The sequence below is a fragment of the Rhinopithecus bieti genome, unplaced genomic scaffold, assembly GCF_001698545.2.
Source record: "Rhinopithecus bieti isolate Rb0 unplaced genomic scaffold, ASM169854v2 scaffold_41644, whole genome shotgun sequence".
NCBI classification, from domain to species: domain Eukaryota; kingdom Metazoa; phylum Chordata; class Mammalia; order Primates; family Cercopithecidae; genus Rhinopithecus; species Rhinopithecus bieti.
The window spans coordinates 1,771,142-1,787,720 of record NW_016817838.1 but is presented as its reverse complement, the minus strand read 5'-3'; the positions used below and the strand labels follow the sequence as shown (position 1 = coordinate 1,787,720).

General features: G+C 52.4%; 2 protein-coding genes across 2 annotated transcripts in view; both read right to left on the bottom strand.

Annotated features, from left to right (window-relative positions):
* CNKSR1 (connector enhancer of kinase suppressor of Ras 1) overlaps positions 1 to 7,084 on the bottom strand; it is a 13,060-nt gene extending 5,976 nt beyond the window's left edge. Inside the window, exons 1-6 of the mRNA XM_017856139.1 lie at positions 6,430 to 7,084; positions 3,402 to 3,559; positions 3,116 to 3,297; positions 2,079 to 2,163; positions 1,615 to 1,656; positions 1,375 to 1,537 (exon numbers count right to left, since the gene is read on the bottom strand). Of these exons, the coding sequence (XP_017711628.1) occupies positions 1,375 to 1,537; positions 1,615 to 1,656; positions 2,079 to 2,163; positions 3,116 to 3,297; positions 3,402 to 3,559; positions 6,430 to 6,481 (682 nt within the window). The 5' untranslated portion in view covers positions 6,482 to 7,084. The remainder of the gene's footprint in view (positions 1 to 1,374; positions 1,538 to 1,614; positions 1,657 to 2,078; positions 2,164 to 3,115; positions 3,298 to 3,401; positions 3,560 to 6,429) is intronic.
* Positions 7,085 to 13,173: 6,089 nt separating this feature from the next.
* Positions 13,174 to 14,181, bottom strand: ZNF593 (zinc finger protein 593). Its single transcript, XM_017856184.1, has 3 exons — positions 13,861 to 14,181; positions 13,564 to 13,626; positions 13,174 to 13,469 (listed from the first exon to the last, which is right to left on the bottom strand). The coding sequence occupies exons 1-3, from the start codon at positions 14,058 to 14,060 to the stop codon at positions 13,328 to 13,330; spliced, it is 405 nt and encodes a 134-aa protein (XP_017711673.1). The 5' UTR covers positions 14,061 to 14,181; the 3' UTR covers positions 13,174 to 13,327.
* Between the last annotated feature and the right edge of the window lie 2,398 nt (positions 14,182 to 16,579).

The window sequence follows — 16,579 nt, the reverse complement described above, 5'->3', positions numbered from 1 at the left end:
CTCTTGGCAACCAAGTGCTTGTCTGGCATTCAGGAGGAATTAGGTCACATAAATGAGTTGAAGATGGTGAAGGTGGGGGATTTTATTGTTGATGAAAGTGGCTCTCAGTGGGAAGGGGAGATAAAAAGGGGATGGAGCAGGAAGGTAATCGTCCCCTGCAGTCCCGTTGTCCCAGCTGGACTCCTCTCTGAAGCTACCCTGTCAGCTACCCTGTCCCTCTGAAGTCAAGTGTTTCTCTCCAACATTCAACCATAGTCTCTGATGTTCAGCTGCTTTTCCTCTTCTCTCTCTGCTGTCAGAGCCTAGGACTTTTATGGGCACGTGATGAGGGGTGGGGTGGGCCATAGGTGGCTTTGGAAATGTCAACATTTGGGTGGGAAAACAGGGATGCATGTTCTCACTTTGGGCCGTGGTTCCAGGCTTGAGGGTAGGGCCCTCGCTGGGGACCCATCCTCTTCTGCCCAGAATTTCCCTGCCTCTTGTCCTTATCATTAGGGATGGATGGATGACCGGAAGCCTGGACTCAGTTGGGACTGGTAACTGGAGTGCCTACCCCAGGTCTTTCCAGCATGACAGATTCAGGCTCAAGTCTCCAAGAAGAATTTTCCAGCAAATGGGGCAGAAATTATGACCCCGCCTTGGAAATCACTTAGCATTCCTTCTACCATACCCTACTGGCCTAAGATTTCACAAGCTTGTCAAGGTTCAAGGGGGACAAATGGAGACCACAGCTCTCAATGGGAAGAATGTCACAGAATTTGCAGTTATGTTTTAAAACTATCAAAGTTATTCTAATATTTATAATCTGCCTCTTACTACATAAGTCAAGAAAAATTGGGCCGGGCACGGTGGCTCAAGCCTGTAATCCCAGCACTTTGGGAGGCCGAGATGGGCGGATCACGAGGTCAGGAGATCGAGAGCATCCTGGCTAACACGGTGAAACCCCGTCTCTACTAAAAATACAAAAAACTAGCCGGGCGCAGTGGTGGGCGCCTGTAGTCCCAGCTACTCGGGTGGCTGAGGCAGGAGAATGGCGTAAACCCGGGAGGCGGAGCTTGTAGTGAGCTGAGATCCAGCCACTGCACTCCAGCCCCGGCAATAGAGCGAGACTCTGTCTCAAAAAAAATAAAATAAAATAAAAAGAAAGGTCACGTCCTCTCCCTTTCTTCTAACTACCCCCGAGCCCCTGCCCTGTCTCCATCCTAAGGCTGGAACACCCTACCTGCGGCCACACCCACGTGGTGTGGGGACTGGGGAGGTGCGGAGCAATGGGAGACCCTGGCCAATCCTCTGGGCCTCCATTTTAGTATCTGTACAAAAAAGGCTTTCCCGCCAGGGCAGCACGGGATTCTGCAGGATCCTGGACCCAATTTCAGGGCCCAGACAAGGCTGCCAAGGGGTCAGAAGTGAGAGGTGGGAGGGCAGGACTCACCAATGGACTGTCCAGCTGCACCTGCTCGAGCACGGCCCTCTGCTCCAGCAGCTCCTTGGGGCAGCAGACCAGGATGTTGTGGCAGATCCCAGCCACGTGGCTGCACTGGGGGAGGGGAGTGGGCTGTCTAGCCTGAGCCCGATCGTCCCCATCCCCACTCCCTTCCCACCCCACAGACTCACGATCCTCAGGACTGTGCCCTCCTTCTCAGCTGCTGGACCATCCTGGAAGCAGAATGAGAGAGTGGGGGCCTCCCCTGAGCAAGGGCCATAGGGGCACTGCCTTCTCCTGGGGACAGGGTGGGATTCCCTGCAGTCCCTCCCTGCCTTCCCTATACTGGCTCCCTGCCCAGAACCACAGAGCCTCAGTGTTTTAACCAGAGGGCTCGTTTCCCTGATACCAGGCCCCCAGAAGTCACCACACGTGCCCTGCCCTCCCACCCTGTCCTGAGTGTCAAAATTCCCCTATCAGCTAGGAGACCCTAAAATGCCCCATCGTCCCATACCCAGTTGCAGGACCTCCTCTCCTCCTTTCTCGCTCGTCTCAAGCCTCATACCCGATCCTGGGCTGATTCACAGGTTATAAAAAGCTCTAGCCCAGTTTGGTCTCTAGGGCATGGGCCAAGCCTGGCCCTTGGTTCTCCTACCTCATGCAAGACCTGGCTCAGCTCCTCCAACAAGTCCCGGATCTCCTGGCATGCCGAGAAGTCATTTAAGTGGGAGAAGAGGTACCTGGCAGGGGAAGAATGGCACAGTGGTTAAGGGACTATGCTTAACCACTCAGAGCCAATTACTCACCAATTACTCACCTCAGAGACTTGGGGATAATACCTGCTCTGATGGGTTTTGGTTTAGAGTAAAGGAGATGATTGAGACATCTAAAGAGATTAGCAGAGGACTTATTTGTCACATGCCTACCACATGCCAACCCCTGTTCTAGGCACTGGGGAAACAGACATTAAAGACATCATACATCAATATCAATTTAACTTCAGTTGTAATGAGTATCATGAAACATTGGATAATGAGTTTATAATCATGTTATTATTTATTATTTATTAATAGTATAGCTTTGAGAGTGTACAACAGGGAAAGCTTCCTCAAGGAGGTGACATTTGAAGTAGCGTCTGAGGACAAGCAGCAATCAGTGAACAGGGTTGGGGAGGCTCTCCATTCAGTGGTTGTTGATGAGACGGATTATCACAAGCTGGAGGATGGGGTGGGAACCCAGGCATCCCAGTGCCCCTGCACGGGTGGACTAATCCCTTTGCCCTGCTCTGCTGTATCTTTTTTTTTTTCTGAGACAGAGTCTCACTCTGTTGCCCAGGCTGGAGTACAGTGGCATCATCTTGGCTCACTGGAACCTGCACCTCCCAGGTTCAAGTGATTCTCCTGCCTCAGCCTCCCAAGTAGCTGGGATTACAGGTGCGCACCACCACACCTGGCTAATTTTTAATATTTTTGGTAAAGACGGGGTTTCACCATGTTGGCTAGGCTGGTCTCGAACTCCTGACCTCAAGTGATCTGCCCGCTTCGGTCTCCCAAAGTGCTGGGATTACAGACGTAAGCCACCACACCTGGCTCACTATATCTGAACAAGAGCCAAGCTCTGTTTTTCTCTCCCACACCCTGGAGGAGGCCAAAGATGACAAGAGTCCCTCACTCGTCACCCCAACCTGGGTACCTGCTGAGCCAGAAGAGGAGGGCGTTGGCTTCATGCACCAGCTCCACAGTTGCACAGAGGACATCAATAGGGGTCTTGGCACAGTCCCCCAGGCGGCCTTGGACTATGCTCTGGAAGTCATGGGTTGCCCCCAGCAGGCCCTCTGTCAGGCTCTTCAGGTTCTCTGTTGGTAGCCTGGAGCTCTGTGCCAGAGAGAGGGCAAGTCACCTCCCTGGCAGCAGCCAGCCCCCATCGGGACCCCCCAGGTTGGTGGAAGCTGCAGCCAGTGTTACCAGCATTCACTCACCAGGGCCTGGAGCTGTTCCACCCCACCCAGGATGAGCTCCTGGTGTCCCAGACACCGCACAGCCAGAGCCTCGAGGCTTCGGGGGCAGAGCTGGAGCAGGTTCTTGCCAGGCAGCTGCCAGTCCTCAAAGGGATAGTCCTGCAGGGAGTCGTCAAGACCTGGAGGGAGAGCAGGGGTCAGCTCGGGGGAAGCAGAGGTGTCAGGACCTTTTGGGCTGGTTCTTCACGCCTGCAAAGCCCTTTTCCCTCTAGTCTAGCCCTAATGATAACCCTGACACCCAGGCTGTTCTGCCCATTTCACAGATGAGGCCGCTGAGTTGAGGAGCAGGAAAGTATAGGGCTCTCAAAAGTGGCCCCCAGACCAGCAGCAACAGCCTCACTGGACAACTTGTTAGAAATGCAAATTATCAGGCCTCACACCACATCTGCTGAATCAGAAATTCTGAGGCTGGGGCCCAGCAGTTTTCTTTTCTTTCTTTTTTTCTTTCTTTTTTTTTTTTTTTTGAGACAGGGGCTTGAGACACAATCATGGCTCACTGCAGCCTTGACCTCCTAGGTTCAATCCATCCTCCCATCTCAGCCTCCCGAGTAGCTGGGACTACAGGCACACACCACCACACCCAACTAATTTTTGTATTTTTTGCAGAGACGGGGTTTCGCCATGTTGCCCAGGCAAGTCTCGAACTCCTGGGCTCAAGCAATTTGACTGCCTCAGTCTCTCAAAGTGCTGGAATTACAGGCTTTCACCATGATGCCCATCCAGCTGTTTGTATTTTAATGAATCCTGCAGGTGATTGTGATGCTCCCTTAAGTTTGAGAACTAACGATACAGGGGATAAGAACAAGAGGCCATGGAGTCACTGAGACACTGTGAACACTTGAGCAAGTAATAGCACTGCTCTGTGCCTCAGTTTTCTCACCTGTAACATGGGAATAATAAAAGTACCTACCTTCTAATCATGTGTGTTTTAAATGACACGACATATGTCAAGGCCTTGCCCATTGTCTGGTTCGTGGGAGACAAGTCAATAATAGCCATCATATTATTATTGCCAGACTTTACCATGATCTACAGGCCCTGTATGATTAGGCTACCACCTCCCTTTCCAGCATCATATCCTGAAGAGCCCCCCAGACTCAACAGTTCAGATGCACAGAGCTAATTCCTTGCAGCTCCTGGAACACCCTTTTACCTCAGGGTCCTTGCAGTGTTATTCCTCCTGCTGGTGTTGCTGTTCTAGCTCCTTCACTTCCTTTTTCAACTAACTTCCTCCAGGAAGACTTCCATAACTTCCCAGGCTGAGTGGGGTGGGGGGCTCTCCTCTTGTTCCCACTGCCCCCAAGCCTCCACAAACCCCTAAACTTGGCCATCAGTCTTTCCCATTTTATTACAGGCTCTTCAAAGATCAAGCCTTAGATAACCATTTGTCTCTAACCCCCAGCCTGTGCCTGGACAAGGTAGACACTCAAAAATAAGAAAAGTTATCGAGGGTTTACTATGTGCTATGCAAAGCTATAAGAGCTTTACATATATTAACACATTTGATTCTCACTACATTTCTAGGAGGTAAAGACTATCATTATCCTGTTTACAGATGGGAAAATTGACATAGAGGTTAAGTAGCTTGCTCACTCTTCAAAAGAATTCTTCCCCTCCTGAGCCAGGCTCCTTCACTGGGGTGTGTGTGTGTGTGTTCCCTGTGTCACATTCAGAGCACCGGACTGGGAGTTCATGAACCTGTCACTCCCTGGCTATGGGTCCCTGAGCCACCTCCTTCCTGCATGGTGACTGTATTCGGCTGCTGCCCTCGCAATAGACCCAGGAATTGAGCTACAAATGAGCTGTGTCATGATTGTCTCACTTTATCCACTTCATGAGGTCAGAGTTGCCTTTCCCATTTGATGGACAGAAAAACTGAGACCTACGGTCACAGAGCTGGCAAGTGGTGGGGGTGGGCCTGGAATCCAGTCTGGGAGTCTGAACCCAGCCCTGAATTCCTGCCCTTACCTGAGCTGGTCCTCCTGAGCCGGTCTAGTGCGCTCCAGCTCCCCGCTCTGTGAGGGGTGTCCTGACTGCCTGCTCCTGGCTGCACTGCACTGCGTGTCAGGAGGCCCTTCTCTGAGTCTGCCTGTGGGATGTGTTGCTTCCCATCTGTCTGGGCTCGCTGAGCCTGGACAGCACCTTGCCCCTTGGATAGGAGCCCCAGGGTGGGGCTGTGTCAACCTCTTCAATCTGGCCTAGGCCTTCTGCTTCTGTCACTAGGAGCTCAGGGTGTGGAGGGGGCAGAATGACAACAGAGACTGAGCAAATCACTTCCTGGCTCTGTGCGTCAGTTTCTGACTCTAAGAAATGGATTTAACAACAGCCCACTGGCCCTGGGGCCAGGGAAGATGAAGAAGATACAGTAGGCGTGGGCCTGCCAGGCCTCCCTCCTGTTTTCATGACACTGCCTCCCCATTACCACCCTAGAGGTCTCTTTGGTTGCTGCCACAATGAGGGGCCCCCTTCTGGGTACTTGGGCCCCCCAGGGTCATCTCATCTGTCTCTGCCCAGCACAGTACCTGGAACATGGTAGATACTCTGTAAATACTTGTTGACTGACTGACCGACTGATAGAGCCCGCAGGTTTTTTTTTTTTTTTTTTTTTTTTTTTTGAGATGAATCTCACTCTGTCACCCAGGCGGGAGTGCAGTGGTGCAATCTCGGCTCACTGTAACCTCCACCTCCTGGGTTCAAGTGATTCTCCTGCCTCAGACTCCCAAGTAGTTGGGATTACACGGGCACCTGCCACCACCCCCAGATAATTTTGTATTTTTAGTAGAGATGGGGTTTCACCATGTTGATCAGGCTGGTCTTGAACTCCTGACCTCACGTGACCCACCCACCTTGGCCTCCCAAAGTGCTGGGATTACAGGTGTGAGCCACCGCACCCAGTCCACAGGTTCTTTTTCCTTTTCCCCTCCTCCGTCTTCCGGTGGGACCCACACCTAGTCCCCTTCAAGCCCAACTCTACCCCGGCCCCACCCACCTCTCAGCCAAGTTGCCACCTTTCCGGGGGTCCAGGTCTCTACCGGTTCCATGGCCCAGCGCTGCCGGCTCGCATCAGCTCCTGTATTGCCCCGCTGGCGCCGGAATTTCCGCTCCCAGAGCCCAGGCCTGAGGAGTGGCCAGGCTGGGTCCTGGGCGGAGCCTACTGCATACCTGGGCTCACACAGACGGCCAGGTGAGGCGCTGCGGCAGCCATTGGCCCACGCCCATCCGCCTCCTGCCCAGCCCTTCAGGCATCCTAGGGCTCTGGCATCTCACCCTAGCTAGGGGGCAGTGCCACTGGCCTCATATCGCTGGGTGGGACGCTGACCCTTGGGCTCCTCAAGAAAAAGCCACAAGAGGAGTGCTAAGCTCAGTAGCAAAGCACAGAGGCTAGGGGGCCAGGTCCCTGGGTGCCAGGCCAGCTCTTGCTAGCTGTGTGACCTGGGGCTGACCCTAACTTCTGCGCCTCAGTTTCTGGGTCTGTAAAGGAGATATAATAGACCTTACTTCAAAGGGCAGGTGTGCACAGTATCTGAATAGCTTGAAAACATTTTAGAACTGGGGTGTTTAGCCTCCCTTTGATTTTGCAGTATGGACTCTAGCATCTGGTGAGGCCTGTGAACGCTTTCTCAGAATAGCTGCTTATAAAGGCATAAAACAGGCCAGGCATGGTGGCTCATGCCTATAATCCCAGCACTTTGGGAAGCCAAGGTGGACGGATCAATTGAGGTCAGGAGTTCAAGACCAGCCTGGCCAACATGGTGAAACCCCATCTCTACTAAAAATACAAAAAATTAGTTGGGCATAGTGGGTGCCTACAATCCCAGCTCCTCAGGAGGCTGAGGCAGGAGAATCGCTTGAACCCAGGAGGTGGAGGTTCCAGTGAGCCAAGATCGTGCCACTGCACTCCAGCCTGGACCACAGAGCAAAACTCTATATTATAAATAAATGAATAAACAAATGCACAAAACAAAATGCTTAGGATTACAATGAGAACAATTATCAAAACTATATTTAAAAACAAATTTAGCCAGGCGTGGTGGCTCGCGCCTGTAATCCTAGCACTTTGGGAGGCCAAGGCGGGTGGATCACGAGGTCAAGAGATGGAAACCGGCCTGCCCAACATGGTGAAACCCCATCTCTACTAAAAATACAAAAATTAGCTGGGTGTGGTGGTGCATGCCTGTAGTCACAGCTACTCAGGAGGCTGAGGCAGGAGAGTCGCTTGAACCCAGGAGGCGGAGGTTGCAGTAAGCTGAGATCATGCCACTGCACCCCAGCCTGGTGACAGAGCGAGACTCCATCTCAAAAAAAAAAAACCCACAAAAAACAAAAAACAAATTTGGAGCTGGGGAGCGCTGGCACACAACTGTAGTCCTAGCTACTCGAGAGGTTGAGAGGTTGAGCGGGGGGAGTATCACTCAAGCCCAGAGTTCAAAGCCACCTGGGCAACATAGCAGGACCCCATCTCAAAAAAATAAAACCAGAAATTTATGATATTATAGGTTTACTAACATTAACAAGACTGGCCAAAAGTTAAATTTTCCTTTTTTAATGACCTCAGTGTGTTGTCGACCAGCTTGAATAAGAACATTAAACTGTGTAGTGGTCTTTGACTCCCCTCCTCTTACATATTGATCAGCAAACAACTAAAGACAGGGAATGCAGAAGAGTAGAGAAGCTCTACTGAGAACAGGCAGATTCACCCTTTGGTCACTGAACCACTGCTAGGCCTGGAGGTGCCCAGTTAATGGCGGCTACATCACAGGAGCATCTGAAACAGAAGGTGCTCATGAACAATTTAGTGGTGGTTTAACAACCACTGTGATTTTGAAATCATTCGAGCATAAATATTTTGAGATACTTGCAATAACTACAATTTGACATGAAAATGTCTGTGATTTCTTTTTTTTGGTGAGAAGGAGTCTCGCTGTGTTGCCCAGGCTGGAGTGCAGTGGCGCAGTCTCGGCTCACTGCAAGCTCTGCCTCCCGGGTTCACGCCATTCTCCTGCCTCAGCCTCCCGAGTAGCTGGGACTACAGGCGCCTGCCACCATGCCTGGCTAAGTTTTTTGTATTTTTAGTAGACACGGGGTTTCACCGTGTTGGCCAGGATGGTCTCGATCTCCTGACCTCGTGATCCACCTGCCTCGGCCTCCCAAAGTGCTGGGATTACAGGCATGAGCCACCACACCCGGCCAAAATGTCTGTGATTTCTATTGGTGACTAAGCCAAAGATACTACTAATTCAATCCATATAGAAGGCAATCATAATGTTTGGTTAGAGGTTAGCAAAATAAAATATAATTTTCCCATCCAAGTTTATGGATCCCCTGAATTCTGGACCCCAGAGTAAGAGCTTTCATCTTAGAAAAATATCTGACACATAGTAAATGTTCATTTTCATCATCATCATCTCAGGTCAGGGGACTACCAGGACTTTAGAATCAGATAAAATCAGCCGGGCGTGGTGGCTCAGGCCTGTAATCCCAGCACTTCGGGAGACTGATGCGGGTGGATCACCTGAGGTCAGGAGCTCGAGACTCAGCCTGACCAACATGGAAAAACCCCATCTCTACTAAAAATACAAAATTAGCCAGGCGTGGTGGTGAATGCCTGTAATCCCAGGTACTTGGGAGCTGAGGCAGGAGAATCGCTTGAACCCGGGAGGTAGAGGTAGCGGTGAGCCGAGATCGCGTCATTGCACTCCAGCCTGGGCAACAAAAGTGAAACTCCATCTCAAAAGGAGAAAAAAAAAAGGCTGGACACGGTAGCTCACGCCTGTAATCCCAGCACTTTGGGAGACCAAGGCGGGTGGATCATCTGAGGTCAGGAGTTCGAGACCAGCCTGGCCAACATGGCGAAACCCTGTCTCTACTAAAAATCCAAAAAATTAGCCAGGCGCGGTGGCGGGTACCTATAATCCCAGCAACTTGGAAGGCTGTCAGGAGAATTGCTTGAACCCGCAGGCAGAGGTTGCAGTGAGTCGAGATTGTGCCATTGCCCTCCAACCTGGGCAACAAGAGCAAAACTGTCTCAAAAAAAAAAAAAAATCAGATAAAATCAGTTCCACACTCAACTGCTATGTGACTCAGCCCAACTTCTACAGCTCTCTGAATTTGTTTCTTCCTCTCCAGACGGGGTAGATACCTAGGCCTTAGCACTGTGATGACATTAAGTACTTTGAAATCTGTATCATGGGGTAGATATGAGTTATTATTGCTTTAATTCTGTGGGGAGGAGCCAACTGTTGTCACCTACTTCAGAATTTCTCCAGCACCCCCAGTCGTCAAATCCTGTCACGACCTTACCTGTAACCTAGAGACCCAAAGTCTGAATTTTGCCCATGGTTGGCCCATGTAGTGTATGTGTGTTGTCATTATTTAATAATGTCACATACAAATTGAGATTTTCAGCTTCTCTGAACTTGGCCAGCTCTGGTGATGCCATCCCACGTTCACACTTGGTATTCACAGCCTCTTTCATTTGATGAGCCAGTTGGCTTCAAATTTGCAAAATGCCTGTCTCCTGCCTGTGTTTTGCCTCGGATCTGTGTCCCTTGAACACTCCGTGCTGCATCCTCCTTTAACATTTTTGCCTCTTCATGCAGCAGCCTCCCTATGGCACTCTAACGAAGTCCAGTAAATTCTAATAGAGCCTTTATCACAGTGTTCGGTAGACAGATCTTGATTTCATCAAATATCTTTCCTGAGCTGCCACCAGAGGTGAGAACCAGCCCCTTTCCTCCCTGAACCACGGCGCCTTTATTCTATGCTTCCAGCATCTGCCGGGGCTAGGCAGTTAGGGACGCAATAAGTGGCAACGTCTATTTATTTTTATTTATTCTTCTGAGATGGAGTTTTGCTCTTGTTGCCCTGACTGGAGTGCAATGGCGTGATCTTGGCTCAGCGCAACCTCCACCTCCCAGGTTCAAGCTATTCTCCTGCCTCAGCCTCCCAAGTAGCTGGGATTACAGGCGTGCGCCCCCACACCCGGCTAATTTTGTATTTTTAGTAGAGATGGGGTTTCACCATGTTGGCCAGACTGGTCTCAAACTCCTGACCTCAAGTGATCCACTTGCCTCGGCCTCTCAAAGTGCTGGGATTACAGGCATAAACTACCACGCCTGGCCGGCAGCTTCTATTTTAAAGGGTTTTGTTTTGTTTTTTGAGAGAGTCTTGCTCTGCTGCCCAGGCTGGAGCACAGTGGTGCAGTCTTGGCTCACTGCAACCTCTCCCTCCCAGGTTCAAGTGATTCTCATACCTCAATCTCCCGAGTAGCTTGGATTACAGGTGTGTGCCACCACACCCAGCTAATTTTTGTATTTTTAGTAGAGACAGGGTTTTGCCACGTTGGCCAGGCTGGTCTCAAACTCCTGACCTCAAGTAATCCACCTACCTCGGCCTCCCACGCTTGGCTCCCTGGGATTACAGGCGTAAGCCACCATGCCCGGCCTATTTTAAAGAGCTTTATGAATATAAAGTTCTACATATTTGCTGTATACATTTCAAAGGTAATAGGTTAAGTGAAAGCAGGATGTGCCCTTTGCCCAGTGTGTCTCTATCATGTTCCCCAGTGGGAGCCACTGCTAAATTTGGGATATTCTTCTATTTGCTATATCTGCAGATAGTCTACATACTATTCTGCAAATTGTACTTTTTCTTTTCTTTTCTTTTTTTTTATTGGAGACAGGGTCTGGCTGTCACCCAGGCTGGAGTGCAATGGTGCGACCTCAGCTCATTGCAGCCTCCGCCTCCTGGGCTCAAGTGATCCTCCTACCTCAGCCTCCTGAGTAGCTGGGACTACAGGCATGCACCACCATGCCTGGCTAAATTATTGGTTTTTTTTTTTGGTAGAGATGAGGTTTCACCTTTGCCCAGGCTGGTCTCGAACTCCTGGACTCAAGCAATCTGCCTGCCTCAGCCTCCCAAAGTGCTGCCCAACCATACTTTTTCATTTAAGAGATAATGGATACCAAATGAAATACAAGTTAAGTGCTTAGAACAATGACTACTATTTTTAACGTGTCACGGGCAGCTTTCTTAATTGGTATATGCAGATATGCTTTTATCACTGTTTCAAGCTGAGGGCAGGGAAGTCCCTGAAGAAACTTTGTCTTGAAGAAATGGGTTAAACTGGCTGGGCGCAGTGGCTCACGCCTGTAATCCCAGCACTTTGGAAGGCCGAGGTGGGTGGATCATGAGGTCAGGAGTTCAAGACCAGCCTGACCAATATGGTGAAACCCCGTCTCTACTACAAATACAAAAATTAGCCAGGCGCAGTGGCAGGTGCCTGTAATCTCAGCTACTCGAGAGGCTGAGGCAGGAGAATCGCTTGAATCTGGGTGGCAGAGGTTGCAGTGAGCTGAGATCATGCCACTGCACTCAGGCCTGGGTGACAGTGAGACTCTGTCTTTGAAAAAAAAAGAAAGAAAGAAATGGGTTAAATGTGCCATCCCTCAAGGCAGGGGTGGTTGATTTCACAGAAATCAAATGGAAAAGGCACCCTCCCCTTCCTTCCATAATGCTGGCATCCAATCATCTGAAGTAGGGATGGGGCTCGGACCAGGGGCTGAGGGAGGCCCGCCCAGTACCTGGTCCAGGCCTGGGACTCCTGAGCACTGCCAGCCAAGGCCTCTTCTGCCTACCCAGACCCGCCTCCTTGGACAGTGGGGGAGGTGCCGCTCAAGCCTGATGCTGATCTCTTTTGACAGCTGCTCCTAAGGCTGGCAGGATGGTAGGCAGTGGGGGAAGGGACCAGATTTAAAGGTCCAGTTGCTCCGCCCCCTGCCAGACCTTGGCAGGCAGGCGCGGGTGAGCATCCTCTGAGGGCTTGGGTCTTGCGTATGTAGAAGGTCAGAGACCCCTCTACCTTAGTTTCCGCTTCTTGGTATCATAAAGACCACTGGTCTTCATGTCCGCTCCCACCCTACAGGCCGCCAGGGAGACCAGTGCCGCCCACCATGCGATTTCGACGCCTGACCCCTGGTTACTTCCGGGTGCTACAGGTAAGTACCCCTGATCAATGGTTTCTGGCACGACGGACCCCTTCCTCCCCCTACCATAGCTGGGTTGACACCCCCAACAGCCAGGCTGTCACGTTCCCTGCCGCCTGAGCAGGCAGGCCCAGATGGGCAGTGAGGCGAAAGGGATTGGGGTGGAATCTCCCTGGGGCAGTACCAGCGTCCTTGTCTCCTTCCCCTAGCTATACCTACTCAGCCCCTTCCCACTCCCCACCTTCCTGGCAGTCTCAACTGACCCCTGAGGCACACCCTCTGTGCACCTCCAGATGCAGGTAGCTGGTGAGCTGAAGGCAGAGCCCCGCAGTCTGCTGGCGGGAGTTGTGGCTACGGTGCTAGCTGTCCTCGGGCTGGGTGGCTCCTGCTATGCCGTCTGGAAGATGGTGGGGCAGCAGCGGGTGCCACGGGCCCCATAATGAAGAAGAGAGACTCTCACCTGGACGCTGGGGGTAGGTGACTCGGGAGGGGACTGCAATCTCAGAAGCCTTCTTTTCTGGGGATCAGTCTCTGTCGGAAGCAGGACAGAATAATCTGATCCCACTCCCGCCACCCCACACTGCATCAGGTCTCCATCTGGGTGCTCCAGAGTTCAGATGCTAGGACCTCAGAGGGAAGGCAGGGATGTGGGCTCCAAAGATAGACCAAGATAGACACCCTAGGCCTGGTGCACAGAAAGTACTAGAGAAGCCCTTCCAGCGACCTGGAAGTTAGAGTTGGAGGCAAGCTCTCTTTGTCCAGTTCCTTTATTGGGGGCAGGGCACCCAGAAGAGGCCCTCTGTTCCCCAAACCCAGAGCCGAAGGGGTTGGCAGCTCCCTCCCAGCCTAGTCCTTGCGTCACTGTCCATGGGCAACTCCTCTGCCCTGCATCTTCAGGCCATGTCAGGTAGAGGTGTCCATCTCAGGGACCTCAGTGGACACTTCTGTGGGCACTGCTAGCCGTCTGGGGGGCACATAGGATCCCATACCCGCTGCCCTCTCCGCCTCTTCCTGACTGTAGGGCTCGACGCTCAGCTGCTTCAGCCTGGGAGAAAGAAAAACAGGAGTTGGGAGCTGACCAGGTGAAAGCCCTATCTGCTGAGTACCCATCCATCAATCCTCTCCTTACTCCTTCATACCTTTTCTTGTGGTCTTTGGATCGGAAGTGGGTCTTCAGATTGGCGGAATCGATGAAGTACTTCCTGTAGGGATGGAAGTGAGAAGGAGAGTGAGGAAGTGATAGTCTCCCAAGTACACCTATCTCCCTAGCCCTAGCTTGTCCCTGACGCCAGGATCAGGGTCTGAAAAACGGGAGGCGGGCGAACCCACGGGTCCCAAGAGAGAAGACTGCGCACGGCCTGGGGCTTGAACTTCACATCTCCCGGCCGGTACCGCGGACCCTCCTCCGCCCCAGGCCGGGCTCGTCCGGGACTCACGCGCAGGCCAGACAGCGGTGCAGGCCGCCCCCTGGCAGGTCGGGGTCGGGCTCGGCGTCTGGGTCGGGCTGGGGCCGTGCGGGTCCCAGAGGCCGCAGCTCGCGGTGAATCTCATCCAGGTCCGGCCGCCGCCGCTTCGCCTTCATCTGCCGGGCTAGAGAGTGCGCTCGGTGCGCGCCTGTCCGGCGGGAGCGACCCATGGCCAGAAACAGCCCGGCCGGCCGAGGGGCCAGGAGCAGGGCAGGGAGCACACGTGTGAGCGCTTCCGGGCCGATCAGCTACGTCAGGCCACGCAACGGGGCAAGGCAGGCTCGGCCGGACCGCCTCTGATGACGTCACTCTCGGCCAGCGGCTCGAGCGCCGCCAGGCGGCCGTCGACGTCAGTGACCGAGCTCAGGACGGGTCCCCAAAAGTGTGACCACTGAAGGGCATGGCCACACGGGCCCTAGCTGGGGAAGCGCGGGGTGGTGCGTGCGCTTAGGGGTTTCGGGGCCGTCTTGCTGCCCTGCTCTCCCTGGCCTGGCCCAACCAGTATCAGTGCCAACCTCTGCCCCTGTCGTCCCTTCCTGTTTCCCAGACCTTGGACTCCGCGGTGGGGGTGGGATGCTGTATCTCTGGAAAGCACTGATAAATGTCTGTGTCAGGAATAAATTAGTAAATGACTGAGAGTGAATAAGTTTGGAATCCCAGCCCCACCGGGCTTCCCGAGATATCTCCAGTCTCTGAAAAAGCCCTCACTTCTCCCGGCTCCTCTTATTCCCTTGAATCACCATCCTCTCTCTGCCCCCAGCCAAATCCGTGAAGGGTGTTCCTCCCCAGAGATTGCAGTCCTCAGGCATTCAGACTCCAGAGGGCTCAGTTACTCTCACAAGTACTGATAGAAGGACCTCTCCATCTTTGCCTCCTTTCTCTAAGCCCTGGGCTCCCAGAGGTGGGCTGGCAGCAAAGGCCTAGGTATTTGCATGCTCAGAGTGGGCAGAAGCCTAGAGGGCCTTTCCTCGTTCACAGAATCCTGGTGCCTCCCAGGCTGGCCAGAGCCAACTCAGCTGGAAGGGGCCAGAGGAGCTTAGCAATAATTCAGGGGCTCCAGCTCTTTGGAATCTGTTGCCAGGAAACAAGGAGACAGGCACGTGTATCCCTGGGGAGAGGAATCAGTTTCCAACCCAGACAAAGGAGTGAAATGTAAGCCCAAGGTGCCCACTGGGGGACTGGGGACCTTCCTCCTCCAGTTCACTGAGGCTGAGTAGGGACAAGAGGTGGAGCCCTGCTGAGGACACAACTGGTATGACTACAGTCACAGGAGCTCTAGTGTGGGTCCCAGACCTCAGGATTTTATGAATGGAAGATTTTCCTGGAGCCATGCTAAGAGATGAACAACCTCAAGTACTCCTCGGCCCAGGAAGAAAGCCTCTCTAGAGACAGATGTCTTCGTTATTCTTGGCCAATATGGGTCAAGACAAGGGGCTAAGGTGGCAGAAGCCTGTTCCATCCCCCACCCCCCTGACTCATTTGGATCAGGTTCACCTCCTGGGCACTGTGCCAGCTGGGGAGGCTGGTGCATCTTTAATGAAGTCACTGGATCCCTCGGACAGGCTCTTGGCCTCACCAAGTTCCTGGAGCCAGACTCACTGGTATCCACTGAGCCACCACCTTCCTGTGCTTGGGTGCCAGACCCCTTCCCCCTGCAGCCATGAACCAGGCCTTCTGGAAAACCTACAAGTCCAAAGTGCTACAGACCCTGAGTGGGGAATCTGAGGAAGACCTGGCAGAGGAGGTGGGTATCATCCATGCATGCTGGGTGGAGCATATGCAGAGGGGCAGCAGGAATGAGCAGTATGAAGTGGGGCACAGGATAGGCTTGGAGGTGGGGGGGCCACATTTGTGCAGACCAGCACATTCAGGAATGGTAAAGAGCATGGTGCAGCATCAGAAAGCCAGGACATTCAAGAAAACTGAGGAAGAAGAAAAGACTTAGGGACCATGGGAGGAGTGGCCACTGTCTCCAAAGATCTCGAGGCTGCCACATGGAAGAGATTCTTCTAGGACCAGTGGGCAGTAGGCACATGGGCACACTTAGCTGGACACAACTTTCTAATGGGAGTAGAATTAGAAGTGATATAGTGAGCCCCCTGTTACTAGAGGTAGGGGGAGTGGCGCCTATACTAGAAAGGTCACTGTAGCAGCATCAGATCAAAGCCATACTTAGACCATGTGTTGTTCTGACATTAAAACAAACAAACAAACAAAAAAACAAAAAACAAAAAAAAACAGGCTGAGCTGGGCACGGTGTCTCATGCCTGTAATCCTAGCACTTTGGGAGGCCAAGGCGGGTGAAATGCCTGAGCTCAGGAGTTCAAGAGCAGCCTGGGCAACACAGTGAAACCCAGTCTCTACTAAAATACAAAAAAAAAAGTAGGCAGACATGGCAGTGTGCGCCTGTAATCCCAGCTACTTGGGAGGCTGAGGCAGGAGAATTGCTTGAGCCTGGGAGGCGGAGGTTGCAATGAGCTGAGATTGCACCATTGCACTCCAGCCTGGGTGACGGGACAAGACTCTGTCTCAAAAAAAAAAAAAAAAAAAAAAACAGGCTGGGTGCAGTGGCTCCTGCTTGTAATACTAGCACTTTGGGAGGTCACAGAGGGTGGATCACCTGAGGTCAGGAGTTAGAGAGCAGCCTGGCTAACATGGCGAAACCCTGCCTCTACTAAAAATACAAAAA

Coding starts and splice junctions, on each gene's coding strand:
- ZNF593 (XM_017856184.1), bottom strand. CDS start 14,060: ATGGGTCGCTCCCGCCGGACAGGCGCGCACCGAGCGCACTCTCTAGCC. Junction 13,627..13,860: donor CACCGCTGTCTGGCCTGCGC/GTGAGTCCCGGA, acceptor CCATCCCTACAG/GAAGTACTTCATCGATTCCG. Junction 13,470..13,563: donor TCCAAAGACCACAAGAAAAG/GTATGAAGGAGT, acceptor TCTTTCTCCCAG/GCTGAAGCAGCTGAGCGTCG.